This window comes from Pithys albifrons, chromosome Z (assembly GCF_047495875.1).
Source record: "Pithys albifrons albifrons isolate INPA30051 chromosome Z, PitAlb_v1, whole genome shotgun sequence".
Taxonomy (NCBI): domain Eukaryota; kingdom Metazoa; phylum Chordata; class Aves; order Passeriformes; family Thamnophilidae; genus Pithys; species Pithys albifrons.
In genome coordinates this window covers 44026246-44044450 of record NC_092497.1, presented here as the reverse complement: position 1 = coordinate 44044450, position 18205 = coordinate 44026246, and the positions used below count along the sequence as shown (strand labels likewise).

Here is an 18205-nt window from a genome sequence, read left to right as displayed (position 1 = left end):
AGTGCATTAAACCCAGTTTATGGGGTGTGTAAACATGGGATAACAACACGAGCTTTCTGCTTTGAAAAAGAGTCCTGTGTCAGGCAACAGAAGACGTCATGAAAAAAAACCAGAGCCACTTTTGAAAGCTATTTCGACTATTGCTTTATCCTGCAGGTAATTTTTGTGTTCCTGCACTGGACACAGTTCAGTTAAATCCATGTCTTTCTTTTACTGGGAAGTCCAGAACTGGACCTAGAACTCAAGTGTATACTCATCAGGGCTGTGTGGAGGGAAGGATCAACTCCTGTGACCTGCTGCTAGTGCTCTTCCTAATGTAGGCCAAGGCACTGTTTGCCCTTTTCACACTGAGGGTGTATGGATTACCCATGGTCAGCTTGGTCTGCTAGAACCTAAAGACCCTCCTCAACAAAGTTTCTTTCCAGTCATGCAGCTGCCAGAATGTACCACAGCCTCGGTTGTTCCTCCCCAGGAGTAGGACTGTGCATTTACCCATGTTGAAATTAATGAGATTTCTCTCTACCTATTTTTCCAACATGTTTAGGTCCCTCTGAACCGCAGCGCACCCATCTGGTGTATCAGCCTCTCCTCCCAGCATTGTGTCATCTGCAAACTTCCTGAGGGTGTACTCTGACCCATCATCCAGGTCATTAAGGAAAAACCTAAACTATTTGCCCCAGTATTGATCCTTGCGGTACACACCTCCAGACTTGCTTCCAACTGCACTTCATGCCACTGGTAGAAACTCTTTGGGCCTAGAAGCATAGCCCCTTTTTCAAGTCATATCGTTATCCACTCTTCTAACCTGTACTTTGTCGGCTGGTCTGTGATGGCAGAGATACAGTGGCTTCACTAGAGTAAAGGTAAAGAGCATCAGCTGCTCTCTCAACTTTCTGCCCAGGTAGTGACCTCATTGTAAAAGCCATCAGGTTGGACATGACCATTGTGCCTTTGTGAAGCCCTGCTGACTACTCCCAGTAAACTTCATGTCTTTCATGTATTTGAAGATGTGTTCCAGGAAGATTTTCTCCCAACACCTTTCCAGAGACTGGGATGAAACTGAGTGTCCTGGAGTTACTGAAGCTTCCTACTTACTCTTCTTACTACTTGTCTTGAAGACAGGAGTAATGTTTGCTTTTTCCCAGTTTCCTGGAATGGCCCTCAATCATCATGACCTTTCAAAGGTAGTCAAGAGTGGCCTTGCAATGACTGATGGTTCCCTCAGCTCTTTTGGGTCCATCTCTTCAGTCTCCATGGACTTATGTACACCAAGTACGCTTAACTTTTCCATAAGCTAGTTCTCCTTCACTGGGGGTAATTATTGTTTTTTCCATACTTTTGCTCTGTTCTCAGAGGCCTTGTATTTCTCAAGGCCAGTCGTAGTAAAGACTTTTCTGTGCCATTCATCACCAGTTCCCATGCTTCCTTCAGCAGCAGACACATGTTTTCCTTATACTGTTTATATACTTGTAAAATCCTTTATTACTGCTGTTCATGTACTTTCCCATATTCAAGTCCTGATAGGAGCAACTTGCTCGTCCATGCAGATTTCCTGCAAGCTTTTCCTTCTTGATTTCCTTCTTTTCAGGACAGACCTTTCTTGACTACAAGAGGTTATCCTTGCTTATCAGCCTGCCATACAAAAACCTTCTTCTCCACAGGATTTTGCCTCATGGGGCTCTTCCAAGCAGATCTCTGAACAGGTAGAAATGTGTGTTTGTGCAGTCCAAGGCCGTGGTCTTGATTTTTGTCCTCCTATTTCCTCTTAGGACCCTGACCTCCATGACTTTATGGTCACTGCAGCCAAGGCAGCCTCCAACTTTCTCTTTCCCCAACAGTTCTTCTGTCTTCTTTAAGTATTAGACCTGGCTGAGCAGCTTTCTTCTTGGCTCCTCCACTACCTGTTCCAGTAGGCTGCAATGCATTCAAGAAATATGCTAGATTACATGAGCCCTATTGTACTACACTTCCAATAGATCATTATGGGGGTGTCTAAAATTCCCCAGAGGATCAGAGTCTGTGATGTTAAATTCCTGCTTGTTTCCTGAAAATGGTACCCACCACAATAGTACCCATGTTGGTCTGCCATTAATCTTAACATAGAAGCTCTTGACTGACTCCTGACATGTCCCATTTCTGTTTCCATTTCTAAAGCTTACACAGAACAGGTCACACCCCACCTAGTCATTCCTGCCCCTTCTTCCTTAAAAACCCACTTCCCTGTATTGCAGTCCTCTAATCATTCCACCCATGTTTATAATGTGGCTGCTTAGAACATGTGTTGCAATTTCTGATGTGCTTATAAGTACATTTTAAATGAAATTTTCTGGTATAATCATAGAAGGCAAACTAGCCTGAAACTGATCCTGCCAAAATGTTCCAGGCTGTAACTTGTGGATGGGAGCCCCCTGCTTTCAAAACCCTTTGAGGTAGTACAACTGGCAGCTGCTGAGAGACACAGGCAGGTGACTTCCTGGGGAGGGATAACAGAAGGTATGGCAGGAAAAATCTGTTTCTGTAAACCACTCCAAGTGTAGGTACTTACACACACTTGTTCCTAAAATATATCTTGGATGATAGAACAGTGTCTTGTAGGAAAAGAGAAAAAGATAGGATGGAAACACAGACTATGAATCAAATCACAGATAAACTCTCAATTATTTAAAACTGAAAATTGCCTTCACAGTAGTGTGGGTGACTACAAAAATATTGGATATTTAGGATCAGGCTTTCTAGTTACAGATTATTTTTACTTTTTTTTTTCTTCAATGATTATAATGAAAAATTTTTATAGTATTTTCTTCTTGAATAAAACAAATTATCTCTTTCTCTTTTTTATATTTTGTCTCCTCTTGGCTGCTACATGTCTGGCATTCTTCTCTGTAACGTCTATATTCATCTAGTCTAGATTTAAACACACTGATAGGAATTCAAAGTTGTTATCTTCCACCAGCAATTCTGTTACTCAGTGAGTAATAACCTATTTGTCAGAATATGATCCCAAAAAGGCAAGTAGCTTGTCTTCCTGTGTGAACTTCATTTGCAGGGCAAAATCGACAATGGTTTCTCTTAAACTTTCTATTGTTAATTCCTGTTCACTGAGACAGACAAAGAAATGAGTGTGAGGCCTCTTAGCTGCAAACTCCAGTCACTAATTCAAACTACCAGCCTCTACTGGCTTTGCCAGATGGTTCTTTCTTAATACTGCATCTTTAATGGCCCACTTCACCTTGCTGGCCAGGGACAAGCTGTAAAATTATCTAGTGGTACGTAAAGATACCTATTTAACTTATCATCTGTGTACCACATTTGAACTCCTCTTGGTGCCTCTTTTCTAACATGATGATTCCGAGAGAGACAGCCACACAGCTTCCTATTTATATTTCAGTTGTTTTTAACATTATCTCCATTTTCAATTGGGTTTTTCCTTTTTTTTTTTTTTTTTAGCAGAAGCACAAAACTCTCTTGATGTTTACTTTAAACTTTGATGGTCGAAAAAAAAGGAGGAAAAGCTTGGAGTACCTTTTAAATTCTCAGAAATTATTAATGATTTGATCACATCAATATGCAAATGACAGAAATGAGAGATTCTTTGAAGTAACCTTACACTCTGAATGCTGGGAATATATAAGAGGTGGGACATGAGTCAGGGCAATGGACAGTCTCAATCTAAGGCCATACATGGCATTGGCTTCCAGCAATGTGGTGAAACTTCATTGCCTGAAGGAATAGAGTAGAGGGTGGTAGCAAGGTTGTAAGAATTTTCTGTGATCTGGAAAGTGGGAAATGTTTACAGAAACGTTGCACACAGAGGATACCAGGTTAGTTCTCTAACAATGCAATACACCTGAGCACTAAATTGATATAGCAGAAAATGGCTAAACTGCCATAGTTAGCTGACTATGAATGATTGCCACAGAAAGTCCAGTAGGCTTGTTATTAATGGGTGACCTAACAGAATAAAGAGCAAGAACCCAAGGAATGCTGAAGTAGACCATAATCCAGTTTCAGTGGCCACTGAAATTGCTCATTTCAGAAAAAACTTAGCATTCCTGCTAATGAGGTGCTACTGCAGGGAATGAAACAATTAACTTTCCTACTGCTGTCTTACTCTAGGAATTATGTATTCAGTGTTATCCTGTCAATCTGCCTTCTGGTGTTCTGTTTTTAGTCCTGAATCAATTGACCCAAATTTTAGTTTTATCAGTGAAATTCATCTCCTCCATTAACTTTAGTGTCTGTATTCATCTTCCTTTCCTCACACCCTGGGTTTTGCCTCATCTGAGTCTTTCCCAGCTGTGTAACTGTATTATGACAACAGTCTGGATAACTGGTCACAATAACATAGATATGGTGATAGCCAACAAAATTGATTTCAAAGATTTGTGTCTACTTTTAGCAGATCTAGCATCACAGAGTCATTTTCTTGTGTATATTACTTTCCCTTTTTCTGGAAAATTTGTTTCAGGGTGACTTGATTTTCTTTGAATCACTTATTACCTTCTCACATAAACTCTCTCTGTTTGCCTCCTAATATGTAGATGGGTTTTTTGTGAGTTTCTTTTTTAAGGACCAACACACTTGAATTACACTGTATATGAAGGGATTTCTGTGTCTACTTCCTGTTCTTTGTCTATTTTTTATGAATTCCCTTGGAAAAAAGTGGTCTCTTGATCATGCCACAATTATGATATTTGCATAGTGAAAGCTCCTGCACAATGCTGAAACTGCAGATGATAAACGCCTAAAATACTGGCTAGAAAAAGAAGCAAGGTGTAGCATAAATAGTTGAAGACTTCCACTGTGACATTGATGGTCAACAATGAAGACCTGCAGCCTGACATGCTTGGACTTCAGTTGCTTTACATAGTCGGGGGTAAGCAGGAAAAAAGGTGAGCAACATTTCCTGATGTTATGAAGTTATTTGGGGTAGCAGGACCAGGTCTGGCTTTGAGGGGTTGTAGAAGGCAATACTGTAAGATGGTAAATGAGCAATAAAAAAAAAAAAGGCAGATATAATTCGGTGTAGAAAATGAAGAAACCAGTGCCCAGAATGCTGTGCTTTTCAGCATATTTCAGTAAACCAGCACTGATTAACTCTTAGAGGTAGATGAGACATACATATCATAATGATGGCAAAGTATGCGAAGGCAGTGGGGTGACAGGCTGGATCAGTAACAACCCATTGGTTTGCTGTTTTACATGGTCTGACCTGTAAATTTCATAGAATGACACATTTGTGGACAATAAGGTGAAAATTTCCTTTATGTCTGGCAGTCTAGTAGATCTTTTGAGCTATTGATGTAGTACTACATTGAGCATTGAATGCAACAGGCTTTCCCTGCCCCACCTCCTACCCCCCCTCTCCCCCCCTCCCCCCTTCCCGCCCCTTTACAAGTTTTATTACCAATAATCTTAGTAGATTTTCAACGGTGGTAATAAAAATATAAGAAATTTTGTAACAGTGTGATGAGAAATGTTTGTTACACTAAAACATCTCATATAAACATAGAAATTTCACTTTTCACCTCATGTTGTGCACTTTAAGAAGCTTTAAGAAGCTTTACCACTTTACAAAGTTACGAGTTCAGTGGATGTGACACAGTGCAGTAGCTTCTTTAGTTAGGGTCCTAAGAGAAAATAGGAGGACAAAAAGTCAAGACCACAGCCTTGGATTGTACAACCTTCTTTGAAGGCTTTGACCAGACAGTGTATGCTGCCACTGTAAGGGACCAGCAATAATAATCATAGGATTAGCTTCTTTGTTTTGGTTTGGTTGGGTTTTGGGTTTGCAGGTTTTTTCTTTTGATTCTTGAACAAGTCTCAGCAATCATTGGAAATTCTAGAATTCTGGTTGTAATTTTCCTGGGCTTCCATGCATACTAGTTTTGTCCTTGTGGGAAAAAAAACTTAGGCATTTTATGCAGCATCCAAAAGGATGTCTTTGTAAAAACTCTTTTTAAAGCTTCATACAGAAACTCTCAATGCAGAATAATTGTTCCATTTCTTTCTAGGGCTTCTATTTTTGTGAATAACTACAGTTGTCCTTTTCCCAAATACTGTGATAGGGCAACCTCATTGTCTTCCTTTCTAGTTCTGAGCAATATGCATTTACCTACATGAGTCACACAGAAATCAGAAACCATTTTTGGTAGATTTTAAGCTTTACTTACATAAAGGTAAGCAAACTTTTAAAAAAACCCACCTAACCAACCAAGCAACCAAGCTTCAGTAAAATACTAAGTTAATTTAAGCTTAAAATAACTTAGTAGAAATTAAACTTCATGGCAATTTCAGTATGCACTGCTTATTTCTACCTCATTGTAGTGTCTATGCTTAAGGATAGTTGCTGAGCCAAGACCACCTTCAGCCATCATCCTGGTGTACAGGAAATTTTAAGTATCCAGATACCTATAAATCTGTCAGCTCTCTGTCAGGCTTTACACACAAGTTTTATCTGTCCTTCAATGTCTTACCTTTCAGTCTCTGTTAGGTGTGACCCTATATATGCCCATCAATTTAAAAGGTAATTGATGTCCTACACCATATGAGCAGTGACAGAGATCACGTGAACTTAAACGTATAGACAAAAATGCATAGACATTAAATGTGAAGATAAATGAATGTTTGCTACTCAGACAATTAGCATTAAACAAATAGATAAATCAGTCTCTTCAGCAAGAAACTTACAAGTGTATGTTTAGCTCTATTACTGAAGTGGAGTAGTAACCCTTGCTTGTGTAAGTGCACTTGGTCTTATTGCAAGTTTCTATAATTGTGCTGACACCAACAAAATAATCTCCATAAATTTCACCTTCAGTTATATTGTCCCTGCATAATAAAAACAATGTGAGGATCTGATCAGCATTTCAATTTCAGATAAACCATAAAGGCAGAAGTGTAAGTGGTATCCATCGTATGTCTGAGGCATGCCTTAGGGGTCTAGGGGTATATACTGTTTTCCCTAAAAAAGTATTTTACTGATTTGTGTAGAAAACAGGCACCCTGAAGAAACATTACTTGATTCTGTGTTTGAATTTCTTTAGGTTTTGTGTTTATGAAAAGTAAGGCCTGGTGAGTGTTTCCGTGTTCTTCTTGTCAATGAGCTAACACTTAATTCCTGAGAACTAGCTTCTAACTTCTAAAAAAAAAGATATTAAGCTAGAATTATATTTGTCTTAACTCTCCTTTCATTTCTGTGATATTCAGTAGGCATGAAATGGAACAACAGAAGATGTTTACAAACAGTTTTCAAGACCCAAAGAAGATTTCATTCAGCTGAACCTGTTGCAATGTTGAAATGTTCCTTATATAGTAGTTAAAAGGTCTCCTGATAAGATGGTGCTGCCCATGACTAATGGGGTCTGAGGTGTTTCTTCTGAAGATAGTGTTTGAGGCTGTCAAAAATCTTCTATATTCAAAGCTGGGAATGATGAGTTAGGGAAGGACTTGTATTAACTCTGTAATTAATCTGAAAAAGAGAAATTACTACTCTGGTGAAATCAGTGTGTCTCCCTTTCTCAGCTGAATTTGATAATAGAGCAAATCAACCTATTTTTGGCTAGTTGTGTCTTAACCCTTTTATTTGCTTTCTTTGAGAACTTTTGATTCAGTAGTGCATTTGATGTTTATTGAATTCTTTTTGTTCAAAATTTTTCTTAGCACATGAATCCTGCAAAAATCATTGATTAAAGTTGAGTTAATTCAACTTTTGAAATTGTTTCTGTATTTGTTCTTTGATGAAGACATGAAACTTATTATTCTGCTTAGTTTCTTTCTTTAAAAGAATTAAGATATTCTTGCTCATTGATTTTTCAGACATAATTTCAATGAAATTTGTGGCAAAGCTTCCTTTGATTTCTAGGTACCAGATGGAGCCCTAGGCATCTGAAGAGGAAGATCTTATCTATTTATGACATATGGGAAAAATCTGTTTAAATGATAGTAGCTCCTCTTGCATGGGCAATAGTGGATTTTGTGTGCCTTGTAAATCCAAACATCATTGACCTTTACTTTAATAGTATAGAGAGTTTTACAGGGGCATATGCAATCAAAATATTCAAAACCTCTTTATATGACTTTAGTTCCTGTTTTGGAATTATGCTGGATCTGAAACTTGTCAGTCAATGATAGCTTTTATGCAGCCTTCACTGTATGAGTGTGTGTGGGGGTGTTTTCCGTGTGTGGATTTGTGTATGTGTGCACATGCTTGCTGACATAACCTGAGATTCCTTGGAAATTACCATCATCTGTGAATATAAAGTCCTGTGTAATCTGATTCCTATTCCAGAATTATTTGAAATGGCTTTCCTTTTATTGGATGAGTATTTTCTGCAAAATGCAGGAGCACTTTAAGAACCAGGACTTGACCCACTGGGCTAGAGAGTCATGCTGTGGCTTCTGCTACCTTCTGCCATTGCAAGTCTTCTCTTCCTTTCAGCACAGTGCCTTCAAGGGGACATGCTCTGTTGATAAGTATACTTCCCTGCAAAACAATAGAAGGAGATTTGAGTGCCTTTAGCTCTGGAGATATTCCCCCCCCAAAGAAAAAAAAAAAGGGTGTTGCAACCCAGGCTCTAGAGGAGACTGCACACACGAATATGATGTTCAAGCAAATCCCCAGTTTAATCAAAAACACAGGTATATATGACCTCAAGTGACCCCGCCCCAGGTGCGGTGGTCTGACTCCAATTGGTTGAGGCTGGAAACATGTCCTTTTAAGGTGAAAACGAAACCTGTCAGGTGGTCCTCCAGACCCACCTGAATCAGGGGCTGCATCAAAAGGGTGATCTATAAAAGACAGACAACACTACCTTCTCTGGCCTTGGTCTGGAATGAAAACCGTCACCATGGCCTTTGGAACTGAACCTGATGCAACCAGTGCATACTGGGCATGTGCTGAGCATTCCTCAGAGGAAACCTGGTTATTCTGCTGTATTCTGCCAAATTCTGACCTTGAAATATAAATCTAGAATAATTTTGCTCTGATTTTTTAAATGTTGGTGATCCTACTTTGGATTCATTCTATTGTAATTGAGGTCAGAATAAAATCCAGTTTTGAATGCAAAGACCAACAGAGTATATGTTCAATTACAGGGCTGCAGCCACCTCCATATGCTCATTTGTACCTTGAGGCTGACCAGACTTGGACCCTCTTCTGTATGCCAGTGACAAACAGAGAGCCTGGCAGACTCTCCACAGCTGAGGAGTCTGGTTAGCTAGCTCACTACACAGCTACCAATTACTTTCAGTGACACTAGAAGAAACTTTTTAACTTTTTAGGACACTGAAAATCTATAAATCAGCTTTGCAGGAAGGAGAGAGAAGTCCGAGAGCCATTGTGTGTATGGCCAGACTTCACCAACGAAGATTTGGGAAGGGCTTTCCCCATGTGGGTGTGCCCTTCGAGCCTGCACTGTGGATTTTTTAGGTGAGGCACAGCATGCGCAGAACTGGCCCCACCATTTAAGTCCTAAGGTCCATTTGCCACGGCCAAGCGAGCTTGGACAGTGATAGTGAAGCCCTCGAGACTGTCACAGCACTGGGTACTAACTGGGGCTGACCCTGCTGAGCATCTAGATCTGACGGGATTGGATGGCAGGGAGGTATTGAACTGCCAGGGGATGGTCCCACTGAGACTGAAACTCAGGGCCTTGGGATTCAGAGTCCAGAGTGCTCTCCATTACACCATGGGACCACCCTGTAACAGCCATTACTAATTCTGCTATATGCAGATGATATATTTGTGATAGCAGCAGTGTTTCACTGTTTCTTTGGGATTAAACAAAATAGCTTTGCAAAATTGGAGAAATTCTGCTACGGCAAATGAACACGTCTGAAAACTTGATGCATGTGAGGAGCAGTTGGAACACAGCAAGTTTATTATGTATCTTAGGCCGTTCTATACTACCTGGTTTTTTTTGCAATGTGTTATCTACATGTCCTCAAATTTACTGCCTAAAACATCTAAAAAGCTGTCAGATGACAACCCATTTGCAGAGGAAACAGCACTCTGTGGCCTGTGCCCGTACTGCTGGTAGCTGCAGAGTGGGCACATGGACTGCAGGGGAGTTAAAGAATTTGTCAGCTTGGTTTATTCAGCTTGTTTTAGTAAGTTAATACAGAAATATGAATGTCTTCATTACAAGAGCATTCTTCAGTAACAATCATGTCAGCTCATAGAAGATGAAACTAATTCTCCATTTTGGGTTATATATGTTCTGGACTAGAAAATACAGTGCTTTCCAGATTTCATCTCTCAGTTCAGTGAGACAGCTTGCAGCAAAAAGTGCCAGCTATTCTCCTTCCCCCTTTTTTAAGACTTAACATTTTGTTCAGTATATTTTTTATTTTCTATTTGGGTAATTTTACAAAAATGTAGAGCAGGCTGCTGCTGTAATAATTGCTGAATTTAGCTGTACTCTGATGGTTGGAATATAATCCTTCTGGGTTAATAAGCAACTAACTGAGGGTTCTGTTATGTTTTTGATAGACAGTGTTTATTTTGCCCTTGGAAATAACAATTGCTTGTTATAATCCATGTGCTTGGTTAATTGTGTGGAGTTCTAATTCAAATATTGCCAAGACATCTGAACATATCGTCCTTTCTGTAGTTTAATCATGTCTCAGTTCATGTCTTGGTCATTCAGGCCTTCTCCTCTGTGACCTTCGGTAATAGCTGTAGCATTTAAATGAATGGATGTGACAACAAAAAGCAAACATTTCTTAAGAAATTAAAGTAATTACTCTTTGATTGAAGCAGCTATTTTTCTGATCCCTGGTTTGTACACCAGGAATAAGAAGAGCTGCACTGAATCTCTAAAGCTACTTGAAATTACTTCAAGAGGATTTGGACCCAGTACAAGCCAAAACCTCAAAGATATTTCCCAATGTTATCTACTCCTCAGCAATCACAAATATAGAGGCAGTTCAGGGATACTCTTACAAGACATTTCTGCAGGCTAATGTGCTTCCCCACTCTAGTGCTAACAGACATACCAATGCTCATATCCACAGTGGACATATCCTGGTACCTCCCTGGCCAGGGAGTCCAAAGTAAGGTACATATTTATGTTGATGGGGCCCAGACTGGTTACAGCCACAGTTTATTGTCATCTGTAATCAAAAATCTGGTTTTGATACGGGAATTCTCATAGTATGTCCTCACGTCACCCTCAGTGAAAGTGGGCTATTTGTCTATTAACTCATCACTTTTATGAGTTCTGAATAATATTTAACAGGAGCCTAAAGTTTGAAAACTAGAAAGATTGCAATCATGTTAATTTAGTATCTCCACCTTCATTCTGCAAATAATTTTTTTTCCTTGTTCAAAGCATGAGCTGGGCTTTTAGGGAGTCTAGGACTGGTTGATTGTGAGGTTCGTTTTTGTTTTTTTAAGAAGCAATAACTGCATTTATGTGGTTCAAATCCAAGTAAAGCATGAACTACCCTCACAAATCAGGAGGCTGTGCACAAAAGCAAAGTAGCAGTAGAGTTCCAAGCATGGCACTGAAGTCATTATGTCTGAGGGACAATCATGGAAGGAGATGAACATTTAAACTTTTAGGAACTGCTCAGTGGCACACAATACCTTGCAAGATCAGTCTTTTATGAAGGGCAGTTTTGAAGGAATTACTTGTACCACAGTGTGTATGCGTGTCTTTTTATTATTCCAGCTGCTCTGAAGTCTCAGCTACAAAGCAGTGTAACTTCTAAAGTGTTTCAGAAGAACTGTTCCTGTGTCTCAGGAGTTTTTATATTAAAGGAACAATCATTAGTACATATAACTGGGAAGAAATTGAAGGCAAAGGGGTCTGTCCTTTATTCAGTTATTTCAAATTTTTTTAAATTTGATGCTGTAAAATGCCACTGTTGAGTAAGATGAGCAGGATAATATCTCTTACTTCTAGAAAGAGCTCTGTATTTATCAGGTTGGCAAACAGCCACCTCATGACGTAAAGCCATTGATGTTAATAGGTCAGCATGCACTGGAGTGAAAAATCACATTTTTGAATGTTAGGAAAATGGATATTCTTCCAATAAATTATTCAGGGAAAAAAAAAAGACTAGTACCTGTCAACCCTGATCCTTTGAAGTTGCTCAAGTATTTGGTTGTCTTTGGTATTAGCCATCAGATGAAAGAGTGCATTAGGTGACCTCCTGGATTGGAAAGGAGGCCCAGGAAGTCATAATCTAGTTTGCAGTTGCAATCTCTCACTTTGCTCCAAAGTTCTTGTCTTGGGAGGATGACAGTATGGTTATGACAACCCTGCCTTCTGTATTCACAGATGTTCCCTTTCCAAAGAACTTCCTTCAGATCTGCAAGAAGATACTCTGTCGGCTTTTTCGTGTGTTTGTTCACGTCTACATCCATCACTTTGACCGTATCATCCTCATGGGAGCTGAGGCCCATGTCAATACCTGTTACAAGCATTTTTATTACTTTGTGACAGAGTTCAACCTCATAGACTGCAGAGAACTAGAGCCTTTGGTAAGTGTGTGTTTGGAAAAAGCTCTAGGAAATTCTCCTTGCTTCACTGGGATTTTCTCACACTTATTGCAGTGAATTTCCTCTAGGAATAAGGTCTGTGATTCAACACTGGCAACATAAATGGATGAACTGCCTCTGCGCATAGACCCATTCCATCTGCTGTGGTATTTGTGAGATGCTCACTAGGCTCAGGAGAAAGAGGAAAGTGTAATGTATTTTGTATAGAAAAATACAAGATGGGAAATCCTGCCATTTGAAAATAGAAGTTTATCTTCTGCTTCCTCCTGTACTATATATTTAATATATAACTTTTTTCTGTCTATTTTTGTTGGTCAGTAATAGCATGGCACTCATAGCAGTCACTTGAATGCATGTGAAAGGAACAGTTATTTATATAAAGCTGAATTGTGAAGTCTTTTTAATCTTTAAATAGGTGTTTATGAAGGTAACTCCAGAGCACACTCTGAATATAAGGGAGAGAGATGAGGTAAGACAGAGGTTCAAATAATTAGCAGTGTAACAAAACCAGACACTTCCTTGTGACTGAAATAGATTAAAATTAAATTTGTTGTTTCAAAAGTAAGGCCCAAGAAATGAAACTGCTTATGCTGTTGCTTGCAAATGCAAATAAAATAAAAATATAAGCAGAGAAGGAAAAGTAAGGCACAATTAAGAAAGCAAATTATGTTCAAATTCTCACTGTGGACATTTAGCCAATTTTAAAAGGGATCAGGAAGACTTTTCTCTCTAGGTCAGAGTTTGGAAAATACTATGTTATACAGCTTATTATGAAGTGCTGGAAACACTGGGATTTTTAAATTTTTTTTTTTTTTACACAGAATCACAGAATGGCTGAGGTTGGTTGGCACCTTACAGGTATTGTAGTCCAAACCCCTGCTCAAAGCTGTGACGCCAAGAAAGGGCTGCCTGGGACCACATCACATTTTCAGTTTTTGTAAAGAAAGTCACTTTGCCAAGATGTGTATAGCATAATTGATATGAAACAATTCTGAAAGTGTGTCAAAGTGGTGTTTGCCTTTGTTTCTGCAGGAATTCGAGCTGTTGCAGGTGTGGTTCTTGCATGTACTTAATGCTGATTGGAGTAGAGCCTGTGAAGTGAGACAAAAATTGATCATCTTGTTTCAACAGTTCACAAGGCCCACTGAAAGTCACTTCAGTGTGGCATGTATTGATAAGTTGCAATTTATCTATGGTTTCTTTCTAGACAGAATTTAATATGCCATCTAAGTGTGTCCTAAGGGATAGAGGAAGGCCTTGCAAAAGAGATTTTCTCTGCCAGACTAATGATCCTAGGTTAGCTGTAGGTGTTAAATACTGAGGGTGAATCACAAGCAAGATACAAAAGAAGGATGTCTCAGAAGTAGGAATAGCCGTGATCCTAAGGCTGTTACAAGAACTTTTCTTGCTTTGGAAAACAGGGAACACAAAACTTATTGTGCTGGTTTAAAGGCGAACCAGCAGGGGAAATGAACTCACCACAGAGAGATTATAAGTCAGAGCTAAAATTTAATAATAATATTACAATAAAAACACTGACACAAAAGGGAAATTGCTTTCAACTCACAAAACCCCAGCAGTGCAACCCAGTGTCCTGGGGCACAAACCCAAGGGGGTTTGTTTGCCCTTGTGCTCAGACCCCTGTGGCTCCCCCCAGTCCAGAGCAAAAGGAAATGAAAAACCTGTTGGTGCAGGTGAGGGCTGTGGTCTGGGCGAGAGCGGTGATCTCCTTCTGTCGAGGTCCTGCTGCTTCTCTGGATCCAACGAGAAGTTCCTGAGGTCTTCTTACCCACCACTTATGTACCCTCAGGGAGCACCCAGTCCCTCCCCCTGGGCGGGGACTCACACAATGGGTGATTAACTCTGGGAGCCAGGGGGTGTTGAACTGTTGATGGCCCATTAGCAGCTCCGCCCCCCTCAGGCTGGGTGTGAAGGTGATAATGGCTCCCTGGGCAGCTGCTGCTAATGGCCCATTGTCCTTGGGGAATGAATAGAGGGAGTAGAATACACAGCTTTGATCACCCCCACACAGTGTTAGCTGGTCCCTCCTGCTGAACTGGGACACTTATTTAATACTTCAGTTGATGGTTAGCTGACGTGAAGGTTTGGGGCCAGAATGGTCCAGGAGGTGGGCCAAGGGCAGCAGCAGAGCAAGCTAGGAACGTCCTCCACCTGTGCTTTCACTTTGCATTCCAGCATTCCTTCCCTTCACAAAATTATTCATGGGATCATCATATGATGCAGTATTGTTAACTTTGCTGTGATGCACCATCTCACAGAAAAATGTTTCGCCTGCTTTGCTCTTCCTGTCCTTGACTTTGGTGGCTATCAACAGTGTGGAAATGCAGAAAAAAATCCATGTCTGTATTTTTCTCTTCAGGTGAGCAGGGAGGAGGGAAGGAGTTGTCAGACAAAGCAGACATTGCAAATAATCTTGAATTTTAATATGGTAGTTGAGGACAACCTGTGGTCTGCTATGACAGGAAATGAGCCCACATTATCTCCCTTAATTAGAAAATGGGCCAAGAGACAAATAAATAAACAGACTGCAACATGCTCTAATAAACAGGAAGGTAACTGATTTATCAATGTAACTTTAGGAAGAGAAAATTAGAGCGGAAGTTGGTGGTAGCTGAATCATAATATTAATCCGCAGGATTTATGCTCTATGTTTAAAATAGATTTTATTCATCTTTTGCAACCCAGTGCCACATTTATAAAATGAACTGAAGCAAATAAGTCAAATGGGGTTCTCCCTCCTATCTGGGAGTTGTATAACTTGCCCTTTCTGCAGTGAAAGAGGAGGCTATAGCTGAAAATGCTACACATCATTTTCCCATCCACATCAGTATGTTAATTTGACAGATTCCTGACTTTTTCATAGAGCTGTTTTATGTGGACATGAAAAATGGAAGTGACATGCTCATTGAACCCATAGAGGCTCCTGAGGGAAAAACACATATCCAGTGGGTTAATTTAGGGAAAAAGAAGAAGTCAGAAAGTGTATCTGTCCTTTCCTGCAACTAACAAACAAGGCAGCAACATAAGAGCTCTCAGAAGACCTTTAAGGTATGCCTTCATGAGAAGGCTATCAGGAAACAAACTGTTTGGGTTTTAAGATGTGGTGGCTGCTTTGTGTCAGCTGCTTGTGTAACCAGCATTATTTTCCACTGGAGCAGTTCACTTTAATTCCCTTCTGAGCCTCTTCCCATGCCCAAAATTGTGTAGCATAGTGGTGCCTATTACCTCCATCCCACCCTCACCCTGTGTAGGTGACTGCCTGTCTACTTCACACACAGCATTTAAACATATTTTTTAGTGAGAATCTTTATGCAGCTGCCTCAGCACATAAATTCACTTGTCAAACAGTAGCACAGCTAAGGCAAGTAAGGCCACCCTTCTTCCTTCCTGTGATTCCTTTTCTCCATCAACATATTTCATAGTACATTGGACTTAAGAAATATACCGTGTAACTTTATAAGCACATCATAAGCAAAACAGTGTTGGTTTGTGGAATTTTACTTAATTTATTGCCAATTAACAAAACTTCTGATTACAGATCTGGGTATTGAGTTTAAAAAAACAAACAAAAATGCTTAGTGAAGAAACACTTTTTTCCCCAGGCTCTAATTTGGTAAAAAACTTTTTCCTGTTTTGGGTCCTGACTGATCTTGTTTATACTACATGTTATATTCAGCTACCCCTAATCCTTTTGGTGAAGAAAGGGACAATGTAGGAGACTGAGGATGTATGTGTTGCTTCTTTCTTCTTACTTGTTTTCCTTGACACCAGCTTGGGTTTACTGAGGAACATAGTGTCCTTGTTCTGGTGTAGATTTCCCATGACTGACAGTCCCTTTAGGGATGTGTCTGCTCTGGCACACAACACTTCCTTCCATGAGTATGTCTCTAACCACATTCCAACAGTGCCACCATTTGTCCTCTTCTTTTAACATCTGCTGCTTTCTTTAAAATGTGTGAGCAGAGGCACCACGTGCTTTTCTAGTTGAAATTTTGGCACATGGTAGGTTTATTGCAGTGGTTTCAGGAGCATCTAGAAGTAGCTGGCTGCCACAGGACAGTTCATGGCCTCCTGCCACAAGAAGTCACTCCTTGCTACAAAAACTCTGTCAGTTAAGCCCAGTACAAAGAGTGCTCTTCTAAGTAAATCATATGTAATCTGTTCTTTAAAGCCTTACTTTCTGTTTCCAATTTTTTTGTAGGTTTTTTGCTTATCTCAGGATAATAGCTCTTTTCTTGACTCCTCTCATGTGGAATATAAAAATATTTAGCATTTGACAGAAGTCTGGTGAGCCTGAATTTAACAGTGTTTGCAAAGTATCCTGGTGCCACAAAATAAGAGTTGTACTAGTAGTGGAGCTTGCTCCTAGTTCTACTTCCTACCTTCAGCAGCAAACTGGATCCTTGCCACATACAAATGAATTGAGAAGACCAAAACTTACTGTGTTTCTCAACTTGGTGCTTGCTTTTTTGTTGCTTTAGGAATTACACTGGTAAAACAGGGAAGTGAGACAAGGAACCTGGTCTACTGGGGCTTGGTGGGGTTCATCAATCAGAGAAGGGAAAGAGCATCTTCAGTCACCAAGCTGCCGAGGAGGTCTTTAAACTAAAGGTGCCAAGGAAGGAGAGCCTCAGTCCATCCTACTCCTGCCAGTTTGATGGCAGGGTCAGCTATAAATGCCCAGAGACTGAACAGGGATCACAGGTCAGGAGGAGAGCACCTGAAGAGCAGCACAGAGGAATTCCTGGCAGTCCAATGGGGTCAAACTTAAATGCCTCTGTGCAAACACGCATGGCATAGGGAAAAAAGAAGAGGAGTTAGAGACATGCACATGCCTGCAGGACTACGATCTTACTGGCAGCAAGGAGATATGGTGGGATTACTGCTATGACTGGAGTGTTGGAATGGAAATACAAGGAGGGAAGATGAGAAGGGGGTGTTGCTCTCTATGTCAATGACAAATTTCAGTGAATGGAGCATCACTTGGGGACAGATGAGGAGCTGGGTAAGATCTTATGGGTCAGGATTGAAGGGACAGTGAGGACAGATGACATTACAGTGGAGGTCTTCTACAGGTTGTCTGAGCAGGAAGACTGAGCAGATGAGGCCTGTTACAGACAGATCAGAGTGGCCTCGTGTTCACAAACCCTGGTCCTCATGGGGGACTTCAACCACCCCAATATCTGTTGGAGAGGCAACACAGCAGGGTACAAGCAACCAAGGATGTTACTGGAATGAGTTGAGAACTTCTTTCTTCAGGTGATAGAGGAAACAACAAGGTGCGTGCTATGCTGAACCTTGTTCTCACGCAACAAGCAAGGATGTGAAGCTCAAGGGCAGCCTGGGCTGCCATGACCATGAAATGGTAGAGTTCAAGATCCTTCAGGCAGAGAGGAGGGTACACAGCCAGCTCACGACACTGGACTTCAGGAGAGTAGACTTTTGCTTCTTCAGATATCTTCTTGGTTGAGTACCAAAGGATTAAATCCTTGGAGGAAGGAAGGGCTCAAGAAATCTGGTTAATATTCAGGGATGACCTCCTCTGAGCTCTGGAGCAATGCATCCCAATGGAGAGGAAGATGAGCAAAAATGCCCGGAGGTCTGCTTGGATGAACAATGAGCACCTGAACAAACTCAAACACAGAAAAGAAGCCTGCAAAAGATGGAAATAAGAAC

At 40.4% G+C, this 18205-nt stretch overlaps 1 protein-coding gene across 2 annotated transcripts in view; it reads left to right on the top strand.

Moving 5' to 3' along the window:
- The window catches only part of MOB3B (MOB kinase activator 3B), an 82165-nt gene that overhangs the window by 50155 nt on the left and 13805 nt on the right, over nucleotides 1-18205 (top strand). The window contains exons 3-4 of one of the 2 annotated variants that reach the window (XM_071581036.1): nucleotides 12288-12490; nucleotides 13330-14139. In XM_071581036.1, the coding sequence (XP_071437137.1) occupies nucleotides 12288-12490; nucleotides 13330-13449 (323 nt within the window). In that variant the 3' untranslated portion in view covers nucleotides 13450-14139. Of the gene's footprint in view, nucleotides 1-12287; nucleotides 12491-13329; nucleotides 14140-18205 lie in introns of those variants that run through there. The other variant, XM_071581037.1, reaches the window with a different exon arrangement.